General features: G+C 44.2%; 1 protein-coding gene across 4 annotated transcripts in view; it reads right to left on the bottom strand.

Moving 5' to 3' along the window:
- Window positions 1-14432, bottom strand: part of myripb (myosin VIIA and Rab interacting protein b) — a 188586-nt gene that overhangs the window by 80411 nt on the left and 93743 nt on the right. For all 4 annotated transcript variants that reach the window (XM_033638873.2, XM_033638872.2, XM_033638871.2 and 1 more), the window contains exon 3: window positions 8410-8631. In XM_033638873.2, coding sequence (XP_033494764.2) covers window positions 8410-8631 — 222 coding nt within the window. The remainder of the gene's footprint in view (window positions 1-8409; window positions 8632-14432) is intronic.

The following is a 14432-nucleotide window of genomic DNA, read 5'->3' on the forward strand; positions in this document are numbered from 1 at the left end:
ACATAAAACATAATAAACATACAGAAAAGAACAAATTAAAAAAGGTAGGGAAAAGACAGGACTATAATGTAAGCTATATAAGTATATGAAAACATAGTTATATAATATGTATATATATACAGACGAGAGCTTAGATTCTCTGCCCGAGCCCGGCCCGACCTGGCCCGCAGGCCCAAGCCGGGTCGGGCCGGGATCCTCGCCCCCCTCTGACGGGCCCAGGCCGGGCCTGGTCAGATATGACGTTTTTTTTTGTTTTGTTTTTTTTAAAGCTATGATTTGATAATGAAATGTTAAGGCTATGTATTATAAAAAGTAAAATTAAACCACACTTTGTATGACACATAAAGTTAAGATCCTATATTTCTGTCATTCAAATGACAAGAATTGTGGTTTTTGTTTAAAATGACGTGTTGAAGTGAAAAAACGAGTACTGACGGGAACAGAAGAGTGGAGTCAATGTTTAACTGGCGCGGAGAGCGCAGGAGAAATGTGCTGCCTGACAGTCAAGCGCCTGCGAGTACACTTGCAGGACTTCCACGGCACTAATGCACTCACCGTGTGTGCCCAGGCACTCTTAATTCTAACAGCCAACTTATTGAAAAATGGCGGGTTTAAATCGGGCTCGGGCCCATAATTACAGTTAATTGGATGGGCCGGGCCGGTCCCGGACACAACGTGCACGGGCTCAGGCCGGGTCGGGCTGCATTTTTTAGGCCCAATCTAAGCTCTAATACAGACTCTGCGCCCACTTTATAAAGTACACCTGTACAACTGCTCATTAACAAAAATAGCTAATCAGCCAATCATGTGGCAGCAACTCAATCCATTTAGGCATGTCGACCTGGTCAAGACGACCTGCTGAAGTTCAAACTGAGCATCAGAATGGAGAAGAAAGGTGATTTAAGTGTCTTTGAACGTGCCATGGTTGTTGGTGCCAGACGGGCTGGTCTGGTCTGAGTATTTCAGAAACTGCTGATCTACTGGGATTTTCACACACAACCATCTCTAGGGTTTACAGAGGATGGTCCCAAAAAGAGACAATATCCAGTGAGCTGCAGTTCTCTGGGTGAAAATGCCTTGTTGATGCCAGAGGTCAGACGAGAATGGCCAGACTGGTTCAAGATGATAGAAAGGCAACAGTAACTCAAATAACCACTGGTTACAACCAAGGTCTGCAGAAGACCATCTCTGAACCAACAACACGTCCAACCTTGAAGCAGATGGGCTACAGCAGCAGAAGACCACACCAGGTGCCACTCCTGTCAGCTAACAACAGGAAACTGAGGCTACAGTTCACACAGGCTCACCAAAACTGGACAATAGAAAATTGGAAAAACGGTGCCTGGTCTGATGAGTCTGGATTTCTGCTGCCACATTCAGATGGTAGGGTCAGAATTTGGTGTAAACAACATGAAAGCATGGATCCATTCTGTCTTGTATCAACGGTTCAGGCTGGTGGTGGTGTAATGTGGTGTGGGGGGTGTTTTCTTGGCACACTTTGGGCCCCTTAGTACCAACTGAGCATGGTTTAAACACCACAGCCTACCTGAGTATTGTTGCTGACCGTGTCCATCCCTTTATGACCACAGTGTACCCATCTTCTGATGGCTACTTCCAGCAGGATAACGCACCATGTCACAAAGCTCAAATCATCTCAAACGGTTTCTTGAACATGACAATGAGTTCACTGTACTCCAGTGGCCTCCACAGTCACCAGATCTCAATCCAATAGAGCACCTTTGGGATGTGGTGGAACGGGAGATTCACATCATGGATGTGCAGCCGACAAATCTGCAGTGACTGCATGATGCTATCATGTCACCACCCATTTAGAAAAGAATTAGGCTCAAACGCACACACACAAACTACAAACAACTATAAACCAGCCTTACTACGTGTTAGGCCACTACAAGCTGTAAAGTGGAAGTGTTATTGGGTGTTACCTGTGTGTTGCTCCACTCTGTGGCAAACAGTTTCTGTCTCCAATCCCACTAACCCACAATGAAAACAACAAGCAGCTTTAGCTTCTGTTCTGATCCACTAGCCAACTTACTGCATTAAACCGCTTTAGGAATCATGAGATTTCCAATCACCTGCAGAGTGAGCACCGTGGGCCACAAATGACCCCGTTCATGTGGAGTTTCCTCAGTCGTGAAACTACCCGAACAAACCCTTAGGTACGTATCACAGGAACTACAGACTGCATTCCTGTTACTGGGCTCACAACTAGACCTCGAGTGATGCTCAGATCAGAGGTGGAACTGATTTAGTCTCACCCACCTACACACACACACACACACACACACACACAGAGGAGGCCTGGGAGCTGGAGGCCAACCAATGAAGTAAGAGATACTTTAATGACTCAGAGCAATATATGCAAAATAACACACAATGGTATTCACACGACTGACAGTAATGAACACACCCACATAAGGGGAACATTCAAGGGTCCTTTTGTGTGTGTGTCCACGTCTGTGCATGTGTGTGTACTCACGTCTTTACCTGGATAGAGGTGATTTATCACCCGCTACAGAACCTCGGCCCCTACAGAGAAAAATGCTTTCATGGAACACAAGGGGTCACACAACGGGGAGCAGTTACAATGCAGGGATCCACACACACACACACACATAAATACACAGCGCTGTGTCGACACACACAGATAGGTGCTACACACACACTGAGATTGCTTCAAGGCTGAAAAACTCGGCAGTAATTAGGTTTAAAGGAAACTCTTGCACAAATTGCATGAGTAAAATTCAAGCGCAGTTTCTGATTTAGGCTATGTTTCAATTAATGAGACCAAGGTACTTAAATAGATCTTAGTCAAAGCTAAGCTGGGACCACCAGGAGGTGTCTGAACCTAAATCACCAGTGTGCTGTGTGTGCAACCTGCGAGTTTCTCCAGCGTGTGTGTGTGTGTGTATGCTGTCAAGCCCAACTGTGTATAAGGTACAAATCAACATCAAGAGTTACGATCGACTGGTGGCTCCTGTGTCAGCTGGGTTGGACATGAGACAAGGCCACAGAGAAGGGAGAGAAGAGGAGATGGAAGGAGAGAGGGTGATTAGTGGCTCTCCTTCCTGTGCCTGCATGCTTATAGAGATGAGCAAGCTGGTTCAGCTGCAATCTACGTTCTTCAAACTGTTCCAAGTGATGAAAAGCTTCCTGGGTATCAAGTGTGTGGGAATGTTCAGATACCCAATTTAGTCAATTTTATGTGCTGATTGGAGTGAAATAGCTTTTTATAAATCCCAAGCACGTTTACATGTGGGTTAGCTGTGACTGCGGCATGAAATACAGCTACACACATCAACTTTCTTCGCCGTTAATGTTGTCTTGTGTGATTTAGAAGCTCCACGCTGCAAATTGATAGCGCCACAGTGTGACGAATGAGAGGGGAGACTTCCATTCTTCATCCAGCGGGGCCTGCAGCTTGCTGGAAAAACACACAACAATGAGTCCTGCAATCCATTGTCCGTCCATCTGCTAAAAAACGGAGAAAAACACAGAGCGAACAAGCGGCGGGACGCAAACAGACCCAGACATGTAAATGCCTTATTAGAGCGGAGATGTCTGTGGCGGGGTGCACGTATTTCATCTGCAGCCCGGTGCTGTAGGGCAGATCCTCCCTGTCTAAGACTAGTCTTGCTCACCCGCACTGATAAAAATACCCCCGCAAGGAGGACAGAAAAAGATCACACTGTGACTCTCTGCCTCTCCTAGCCGCAGGTGCTTGTCTGACAGCAACAAGAGTTCATGGAGTTTAGAGCACCGGTGTCTTTATAAACACACAGACTGCTATTGTTGAGGGATTTTTGAGATATTAAAATAAATATACAAGCACAGAAGCAAAATGCACACCTTTGTGTGGAGCTCTGAGTATGGAGGCAGGTGAAGGGTCATGGAAACTGTGCAGTCCAAGGTTCATTTCCTGCCTCTCAACACTATTATTTATGTGCATTAAATCTCCAAACACAGTACAAATGTGCACATAACTTTAACTGTTACAGAAGCAATGCCAAAAAAGATTGTGGCTGAGTTATAGGATCTGTTTTCCTTACAAGGATTCAGTGTTAAACAGTAGCATTAAACTGCAAGTAGATTCATTGAAGCAATAAAGCATCTACAAAATTAATCAGTAAAATGAAGACGAGGGTGAAAAGGGGGAGGACTAGGAACTAAAAAACTACAGAATCATCTAGATAGGTCATGCAGCACAAAATAAACACACCTATTAAACATGCTTTGTGACTGGCAGATTGTCTGTTGAAGTATAAATCCTGTTTATACGGTAAAAACCATCCATTCACTTCTCCTCTTAGGTGAAAATCAACATTAAGTATTCACAGTCTCCGACAAAGTGACAGGAGCTGCTACTGTGATATAAATGAATGACATGCATGTTATGTCTGCAAATGTGAGCGTGTGCATCCATGTGGTTGCATGTTAAACAAACTATTACCATAAACTATATGCTCCCGCTACGACTAGAGAGTACGTGCTTGTCGGTTCGTGGGCCCCGAGGCTGCAGAGCCAATCAGCTCCTGCTTGTCCTTTAAAAGAAAGCAGCCCCGTCGCAAAGAACCAACCGAATAATTAAAGGTGGACTTTGAGCGTGTGGCTGGCTGTCAGTTACGTGGTCACACCGCCATGACAGCGCCAGACAGACGGTTAATGTTGCACTTTAACTGCAGCAGTGTGTGTGTTTATGTGGACAGAGAGCTTATGTGGCTCTTTACTCACAGAGTGTTGTACAATGATGTGTGTCCATGCGTGGAGAATTAACACTTTGATTACAATATCTAAAAAGGAATTTAACGCCAATCTAAGTAAACCGAATTAATATGGCCAGTAAGGGTGTGTGCAGCCTGCATGTGCTTGTTCTGTTCTTCTTCTGTTTGTGTGTGTGTATGGTACAGTATAGGTCGGCAGCAGATGCCATAATCTCCTCACGGTCATGATTTAGGATGAGATTATGAAGGCCATATAGTGGTAGGAACAGTTTGTCACTTTAGTGTATTGTTATTTCTGTGCATACACACACACACTGTAGAAGTACATCATTCTATGGCCTGCGGACTGCACAGACAGGTACACAGCCGTCCATTTGTGCAGATTAAGCACAGAGAGGTGCAGCAGCTCAAATGTAAATGTGGAAAATGGAGACTTCATCAGGTAGAGAGAGAGAGAGAAGGGGGAATGTGACAGAGAGACGGAGTGTTTGAATATAAAAAGGACCAAAAAATAAAAAGACGGGGAGAAGCAGGGAAATAAAAGAGGAAAAACTCAACGTGAGGGTCAAAACAAAAGAAGAATTAAATGGCATTTCCCCTCTCGGATAATTGGGACAACGCCTCTGTTATTCCCTCTCCTAATCGTTTTCATCCTCCTGCCCTCCCCCTCTTCCTCTCACTCCTGACCTTCATCTTTCTCCATCTCCTGCGCTCCCCTTTAACATTCTCCCCGCTGCGTTGGGTGTGGAGCCACAACAGGAAAAAAAATGACTTCTCAGTTTCCACTGAAAATGTTTTGACAACTCTCATCGAAGCATCATGTGTGTGTGACTGTGCAGAGTGTGTGTGTGTTTAGTGCTTGTTGACCGAGGGATGAGGATGCTGTTAATTCTACCAGACTGCAAATGGTCATGCTTGTCCCACTCGCTCAGGAGGGGAAAGCTGTGTTTGCTGCGTGTGTGTGTGTGTGTGTGTGTGTGTGTGTGTGTGTGTGTGTGTGTGTGTGTGTGATTTACAAGACCAGGAAGGTGTTATGACAAAGCCGCTGATTCACTGAGTCTTTTCTTTTTACACACCATCTGTCAGCAACACACAAACATCTCGGATCAATTGACAGAAAGCGAAACCTTCGACTGATCAGTGACAGCGTCCGTCTCAACTCCATCTGCTCATTCATGTAATTAACCGCCATATAATGTACGTATGCGCTCACATGCCTGCTCACTTGGAGGCATGCGTCTGCTTAGATGTACATGCATCCATTACATTCTTATGGGCATCCATGTGTGAGTGGGTGACTTTAGCCTCTGAGTGTGTCCATGTGTGCGATGATTACAAATCTGCTTTCCGTAGACGGATCGCGCTTGTGAGCAGAGTGGCCGTGCCACTGTGAATGTTGATGGACAGCCGGTGCATGTGAGTGAGACCATTTGGCGGTCTGTTCCCTCCTGCAAAATGATTTTGCATTTAGATTCGGCAGAATTCCCTCAGAAATGGCTGAAAAACTGCTGACGTCCAGGAGAAGATACAGATCTACAGATTTATTGTGAATGAATGAAGCTTTTTTTTGGCTTGACTCGGAGTAATAATGTTTCATTTTGTGTATTCTCTCTTAACAACACTGTAAGTGACAAAAAAAAAAAGACTTCATTAGCGCTGCATTTACTGTGCAGCGACTGCTCTTTAAACTCTTCTTTTAGATAGCATTTCTTCGCGCTGCAGTTATTTCCCAACAGATACAGTCTGTTTAGTATCAAATCAATTCCTTTTCTTTGCAATCATCCACTCCAATAGTCGACTAATAGCTATTTCCAAAATAATGTTCAGGGTGCCTCTAGCCTCCAGCTCCAACACTTGACCAAGCTGTAAATCACCGTTCCAACTGACACGACTCCACCCGGGAGAGAGAGTAATTCATGCTAAAACCAGATTTAAGCCCTTTTAATGCGCTAATGAAAAGTGCTGTATTTATATGTAGCTGGTAGACAGCGATGTTGTGACATCGGGCCCATCTGTGACTCAGTCTAAACCCCTAATGAGAACATTACTGAGCCCGAGGCAGGGAGACACACGCAGGGGAAGACAGAGAGACAGGAGCGGGAGGAGAGTGCGAGGGAAGAGATGATCGATGCAAACCTTGCCACCTCTTTTGACTGCCATCATCCCTTTTCCCTCCTCCCTCCTCCTCCTCCTCCCTCCTGTCTCATACACCAGGACTCGGGGCAGCGGGTCTAACTCAATACACCGCGCAGCAAAAATCAATGAAAGACAAAAAGAGATAGAGCTGAGGGATTGAGGGGAAGAAATAAGGCCAAGCGGAGGGGCTCTGCAATCCTATCCACCTCCACCTTAACACACACAGACAGGCTGAAAATCCAAAACACACTATCGACTCACCTGCGTCTCTGTCCTTTAGCTTTCTGTGATATTGCACCCTACTGTAAATATGCTGCTAAATCACACCCAAGGACCTGTGGAGCAGCATTTCATATTTTTATAGGAGGACACTGGCACCAAGAGCAGCTCAGGTAGGACAAACATGACTCAAAGCAATGGCAGTGCCTCATATAAACCCTTAAGGAGACACATTACAGTGATATGTATACGTGTCACGCATATTGGCTCATCTAATATCCCAAGCTCGCAATTGATTTTGCAATGAATCCACCACAAACACACACTCACACACTCCCACCCTCGCTGCCCAGACAGAAAGAGCGCTTAATATTCATCCAATGGTGAGTCGGGGCAGTAGAACAACTCCCAAGGCTTCGGACAGACATGCATGCCTAAACAGCCGTAACTGACACATACACATGCGCACACACGGATCTGTAACACACATGCAAATTCAGACAGCTGTAGTGCATTCCCCTGCCTCTTCGGCTCCCTCAGATTGTTTTCTCGTGTTCAATAAATCATAAACATATGTTCCCTGGTATCTAGTTTGTAAGCAGGGACTGTAAACAAGCAGGAAGAAATTAAAAAAAGATCAAGAAAACAATTTTCCACAAGAAATTCGAGTTGCGTGGCAAAAAAACTGACAAAACTCAAACATGCATTATTATTATCCATCCTCCCAGCCCTGCCCTGCCTACACCTTTTTGTCCGTATGTTTTTCCAGAGGTGTACACACTGTCATTTCACCCCAACACACACATCACTTAGACGTTTCCCTCAATTTCCTCCCCACTTCTTCCCCCCTCTTCATTACTATCTCCCTTAATGGCCCCATTTTCTTCCTCCTGTGCTCTCTAACTACCATGTTAAAAGGCAGAACAACAAAGCTGAAAACTCATTTTTACAATGAGATATTGAAACAAGAGTTGGATGTCCAAAAACACAAATCAAACAAAATCCTAAAGCCACCCATCCCTGCAGTGCTGACTCCATCAAAGTCCTGCCTTCCCTCTCATCCATTCACTTTTTCCCCGCACATCTGTCTCCTTCAGTGCCCATATTCCCTCAACACTCTCAATCCCCCCTCACATGCCACATTTTTTCCCTCCATCCCAATTCCCTCCCCACTTCAGCACCCTCCACTTCACCAATTCACAGCTCCTCTCGTATCTCTCGTCCCCATTCATTCCCCTCTGTCATTACTCTAATCTCTCCCGTCTCCGCCGCTGCCGCCGCCGGCGTGTATGTGAATGTGTGTGAAAACACTAACCTGCCCTTCTGGCACGCAGAGCAGAGCCAGGCTTTGTCCCTCTTGCTGTAGGTGCAGCAGGTCTTGCAGACGTTGTACTGGCAGTCCAGGCACAGGCGCTTGGGGTTGAGCAGGAAGGTGAAGGGCGCGCAGCAGCGGATGCAGCAGTGCTCGTTGAAGCGGTGCTGCTTGGAGAGGATGGAGCATCTGCTGCCTTCCTCCGCCAGCTCCTGCTTCATCTCACTGAAACCGAGAGAGGGAGAGGGGGGAAGAGAGAGAGAGAGAGAGAGAGAGAGGACAGGAGAGGGAGGGGGAGAGAGGGTGGTGGTGAGTGTCTGGTCGAGAGGTAGAACGTGGAAATGGGAGAGGATGGCGATGCGGAATAATTGGAGATGCTGTGGTAAATGAAAAATTAAAAAGGGGGGGGTATTAAAACAAGAAAGGGAGAGGGCAGGAGGGGTCATGCGTTTGGTGAAAACATTTCTCTGCCCCCCGTCCTCTTCCTCTCTTACACTGATTCTGTGGAATTAACGTGATGGCTGACATTTCAATTTGGGAGGACCTGTCATGCCTTGTTCGCCCACATCAGTCAAAACACAGCTGAGGAGAGCACAACATGCTCGTCTCCTCCATCCTCAAATGAAAACAGCATTGTATCTTTGTTAATAAGGGCACAGACTGCACTGTGAGGATGAGGAAGATGGTAATAAATTGGCATTAATAGCGCTGGAGATTCTCATGCTTAACACAGACAAACTAGCCTGAGAGAAAAACAGCGTTGATGAAAAGCCTCCACAGTCGAACTGGAGAGCTGTTTGGGCTTCAATCCAAAAAATTACAGTTTTAAACTACAGCACTGAAGGAGCACCAAAGAGCAGCACAGTCTTACTAATCTTAACGCCTCAGAGAATTGTTCCCACTAATGAACTATTAGGATTATAGAGTGAAATAGTCGACCAAAGCTCGTTTAAAAATCAAATAAAATCCACAGCCACAGCTTACTCTGCCATCCCAACAGCTGCATGTGCATCATATTATATTAATCCTCCTCATATTTTGCTTATTTCAAAACATTTAAGTTATCAAGTAAGATTCTGATAAAAAAAAGAGACTAAATATGTGGTTAATCAGTGTGTTAACCAGCAAAGCAGCCCTGCTATCCGAGGCCCGTGCTCAACTGCTCACATAAATTATGTACATGGGGTTTTTCCTCTGTAGGATTTGCGCTGACTGAGCAATGCACCATAGGCAGAGGCTGCGATAAATTATGTAATGTTTTGCATTTATATCATAAACCTTTCATCATCAGCGCGTATTGCGCTCATGTCAATTGCATTTGAAATTACGCACAATGAGGAGAAGAGATTAAGTAACACATTTATCCGTGTTTACACTATCGCCCATCAGATGTCATTAGGTGCGAGTGGAGGCTGAGATGCAGAGATGGAGCTGTTGCTGCTGGGGAAGGTGTGAAAGTGCGTTCGGCTCCGATGGGCGGTGAGTAAATTATTTAAGCTGCTCTTCTATACACTGCACACAGCCAGGTTACAGCATACACTGATCCGAGACACACACACACACACACGCACAGAGCTGGTGCCATGTAGTATATGCTAACAGATATGTGGAAAACACAGAGAGATATAGCCTCTGAACAAAGTGACGCGTAAAAGACAGAAAAAGATGTGTGCACCCATTCTAACCTCAACTAAACCACCAAGTCATATGAGGAAAATTAAGTGTGTGGCAAAACCGACTGCTGAATGCAGCAGATTGTGAATTTCCTGTGTGTACTATGTGTGCTGTACATGTGTCTGTGGAGCCAGCGGGGGCATTGCAATCTCCTGCTTCCCTTAGTTATTAACGCTGCTCCTCAAGCAGATCCTCTGCTGCCTCACTGATTGCTTTTCATATGCATCATTAGACGCAGCATATTAACAAGATGAACAAACCATTTCATATATAGTGTCACGTGAGAGTGGGCTGGGGGGGCGCGTGTGAGGGGCGGAAGGGCGTTGGTTGGCATATGCACTGTGGATAGTGACGTACACACGGTTATATATGGAGATGATCAAAAGGGGGATTTATATTCTGCACATGCAAGGTCATACAGCTGCCGGGAAATGATGGCCCCAGTCAAATTAAAACAATCAAAACAAACCTCCAACCAACATAAAAGAGTCTCCTTTTCTGAGCTGTGGCATCTGGTTCAAAAAAGATCTGAAACATATATACACAGAGCGAGCCAAATATGCAGCATACATTTATATTTCAATAACTCCAAGAATCCAGGCCGGAAATCATGTCCTTCACTTCTGATTAGGATCAGGTTCCATTTTGGCTCTCTGTGTCTGCGATACAGGTTTAATGAACAGCCCGGTTATGGTGGCTAGCTGGGGCTATTTAATTAAATGAGTGGGCGAATATACACATATATCCAAGGACGAGGGGGGATTTGTCATGCCTGGCGTCCCTCAGCATTAACTCACATCTCTGTTAATGAGACATGAAAACCTGTGCTCATCTCGCAGCCATGACTGGAGATACACGAGGGTCAACCAGGTGCCAGTGAGGTACAATTAGCTCGTAAGAAAAAACAGCAGTAAGTCTTTATTAGCGGAGCGCCCTTTTGTGTAACAGAAATGTGTAACGTTAATGAGCGTTTATATTTGAGCTCCTAATTTTTAACATTTAACATTCAAATGGACAAAGTTAATACGAATACAACTAATGTCTCTGAAATACTTGGAAGTATCTCTGAATTAAGTGCTACTGAATGCTCAATGGACCTTGTAATAAGATTGTTTTTCCTTAATTGCTGTTAGTCAAGAATAAACTTCAAACCCAAGCTTAAAGTCTTCCTGAAACAGAAGGTACAGTCTTTCGGTTTTGTACTGTGACAAACTTCCAAGTGAAACTGAATATTTGAGTAGTGTACAGTTACAAGAAGAATTTAAATCAAATCCTTTGCATTTGTTTGGATTGCTTGAAAGTGGGCAGGCTTTGAGTTTGACAAAGGTTTTTCCTCATTGATGTTCAAACACACATCTCTCATCATATTGCTCTGTTAGCTACCAGAACCCAAAAACAATGAAGCATGTTTTATGACCAGTGTGGCTAACTTGTCGCCCAAAGTCTCATTTGATTGGGTGAACTTTTATAAACTCCCCTGAGTGCAGGATGAGTCAATGGGGAAGAAAGGTGATTTAAGTGACTTTGAACGTGTCATGGTTGTTGGTGTCAGACAGGCTGGTCTGAGTATTTCAGAAACTGCTGATCTACTGGGATTTTCACACACAACCATCTCTAGGGTTTACAGAGGATGGTCCCAAAAAGAGACAATATCCAGTGAGCAGCAGTTCTCTAGGTGAAAATGCCTTGTTGATGCCAGAGGTCAGACGAGAATGGCCAGACTGGTTCAAGATGATAGAAAGGCAACAGTAACTCAAATAACCACTGGTTACAACCAAGGTCTGCAGAAGACCATCTCTGAACCAACAACACGTCCAACCTTGAAGCAGATGGGCTACAGCAGCAGAAGACCACACCAGGTGCCACTCCTGTCAGCTGACAACAGGAAACTGAGGCTACAGTTCACACAGGCTCACCAAAACTGGACAATAGAAGATTGGAAAAACGTTGCCTGGTCTGATGAGTCTGGATTTCTGCTGCAACATTCAGATGGTAGGGTCAGAATTTGGTGTAAACAACATGAAAGCATGGATCCATCCTGCCTTGTATCAACGGTTCAGGCTGGTGGTGGTGGTGTAATGGTGTGGGGGGTGTTTTCTTGGCACACTTTGGGCCCCTTAGTACCAACTGAGCATGGTTTAAACACCACAGCCTACCTGAGTATTGTTGCTGAGCATGTCCATCCCTTTATGACCACAGTGTACCCATCTTCTGATGGCTACTTCCAGCAGGATTACGCACCATGTCACAAAGCTCAGATCATCTCAAACTGGTTTCTTGAACATGACAATGAGTTCACTGTACTCCAGTGGCCTCCACAGTCACCAGATCTCAATCCAATAGAGCACCTTTGGGATGTGGTGGAACGGGAGATTCACATCATGGATGTGCAGCTGACAAATCTGCAGCAGCTGTGTGATGCTATCATGTCAATATGGACCAAAATATGGACCAAAATCAAAAGGAATGTTTCCAGCAACTTATTGAATCTATGCCATGAAGAAATAAGGCAGTTCTGAGGCAAAGGGGTCCAACCCAGTGCTAGCAATGTATTTAATACTGCTTGAAAAATGTCAATGTGAAAATCTTAAAGTTCATGACAACTAGACAAACTCCATCTGCTGATGAAGACCAGGTGATATGATCAAAAGCTCCAGCAGCAGGCACTACACGCTGCACTGTAGATGTATGAATTATATTTATGATGATAATCATAATCTACTGCTCACTATACTGTAAACTGCTGAGTGTTTAATACTAAAGAGGAAAGCAGAAGCTGCAGACTCTCTACTTTCACAAACACACACACACACACACACACACACACACACACAGTGTTGGTTTGTGGCATCATTCCTATCAAGTGACTCATATTTCATTTTAATACTTAAACTCATTAACATTCACACTTCAATCTTCAAGTCAAGGAAAAATAACACAATTTTATTAATCTAACAAGGTCGGTCACTCAGTTAAATAAACCTGGTTAAATACATACACTGTAATTCTATGACTTCACAATATCAGCATGGTAATGATAGACTTTAAAGTCCCCCTCCAGACATGTTTCAAAGTATGTTAAAATCTATATACTAATAATTTTGTTAAACATGGTTTTCCCAAATAAAAAATTTAAAAAAACTATCTCCCTCATCGAGAAATTCTGAATCTGGCCTCAGGCCCTGCCCAGGTTGTAGGTTTTGTTTTTGCTTTCCACCTCCTCTGACACTGTTGCATTAGGTTGAACAGTGACAGAGCAATGTGCATCAAGATATCAAGCATAAGAGGAAAGTCTCAGTCAGACCCAGATTCAGATGAGAGGTCTGTTGTGCACCAAAATCGGAAACTAGCAGACCTTTCAGAATATTTAATGTAAGCATTTTTTATTTCTTGACGTTTGTTAGCAAACCTGCAGTGGCTGACACAGCTTTAGTGGTTGTGAAACATACAATACTATCCTCTACGATGTTACATTGTGTTCATATTGGTACAATTCACATTCAAAAACTGCATACTATAAACATTCACTATGCTAATGCAAACTCTGCTCTATGCTGACAAGTTTCTTTTGCTCTGTGTCAGATTTCTTTTCTGGTTTGTGTCAAAAGCCCAGTTTCTAGCTAACACTTTCAGTATAATACCTTTGGAACCAAAAGTAACCCAGAAGAGTGTTTCCATCGTCACTCACTCTCCACAGTATGAACAGTGATTACATGAGCCTCAAAACCAGCCACAACCCAGCCCTGAGCAGAGTGACCGTCCTCTATTGACCAATCAGACTGCAGTGTTCACAGCTCCACCTTTTAGTACCAGATCTGTGTGCAAGGTACCCCAACAGAGGGGGGACCAGAAATGGGGATGGTACGGAACGTTTCCATTGGTACCATCCACAACTTTTCACAGTGGAAACGGAAAAAATGTAGCAAATTGAAGTGAACTGTACCATATTGCTCGGTGTAAACGGGGCTAGAGTCATTTCTGTATCTGACAGCAATCTGCTTTTGTATTAGTAAAGTAACTAATCTAGCTTGCCCAGCTTATATTTGAATCTCTTATGTTAGGGAGGTGCACAGACATCACCCGCTTCAGTAGGGGAATGTGAAAACACCTCTCTCATGACAAACACAAGTACAAGTCAGTACAGTCAAGGCCAGACATTTCATGGGACATAAACATAAGTGGAGGGGGACCTTCAGGTTTCAATGATTAATGACATCATCGAGTAATCTGCTTATTATTTTCTGGTTTCATCAATAAATTGTTTTGAAAATAAAATGTCAGAGAACAGTGCACTGTAACACAGAGCACATTCAACCACACAGGTTTAAAACAAGGGAATGAAAACTGTTTTG

Source organism: Epinephelus lanceolatus, chromosome 20 (assembly GCF_041903045.1).
Source record: "Epinephelus lanceolatus isolate andai-2023 chromosome 20, ASM4190304v1, whole genome shotgun sequence".
NCBI lineage: Eukaryota > Metazoa > Chordata > Actinopteri > Perciformes > Serranidae > Epinephelus > Epinephelus lanceolatus.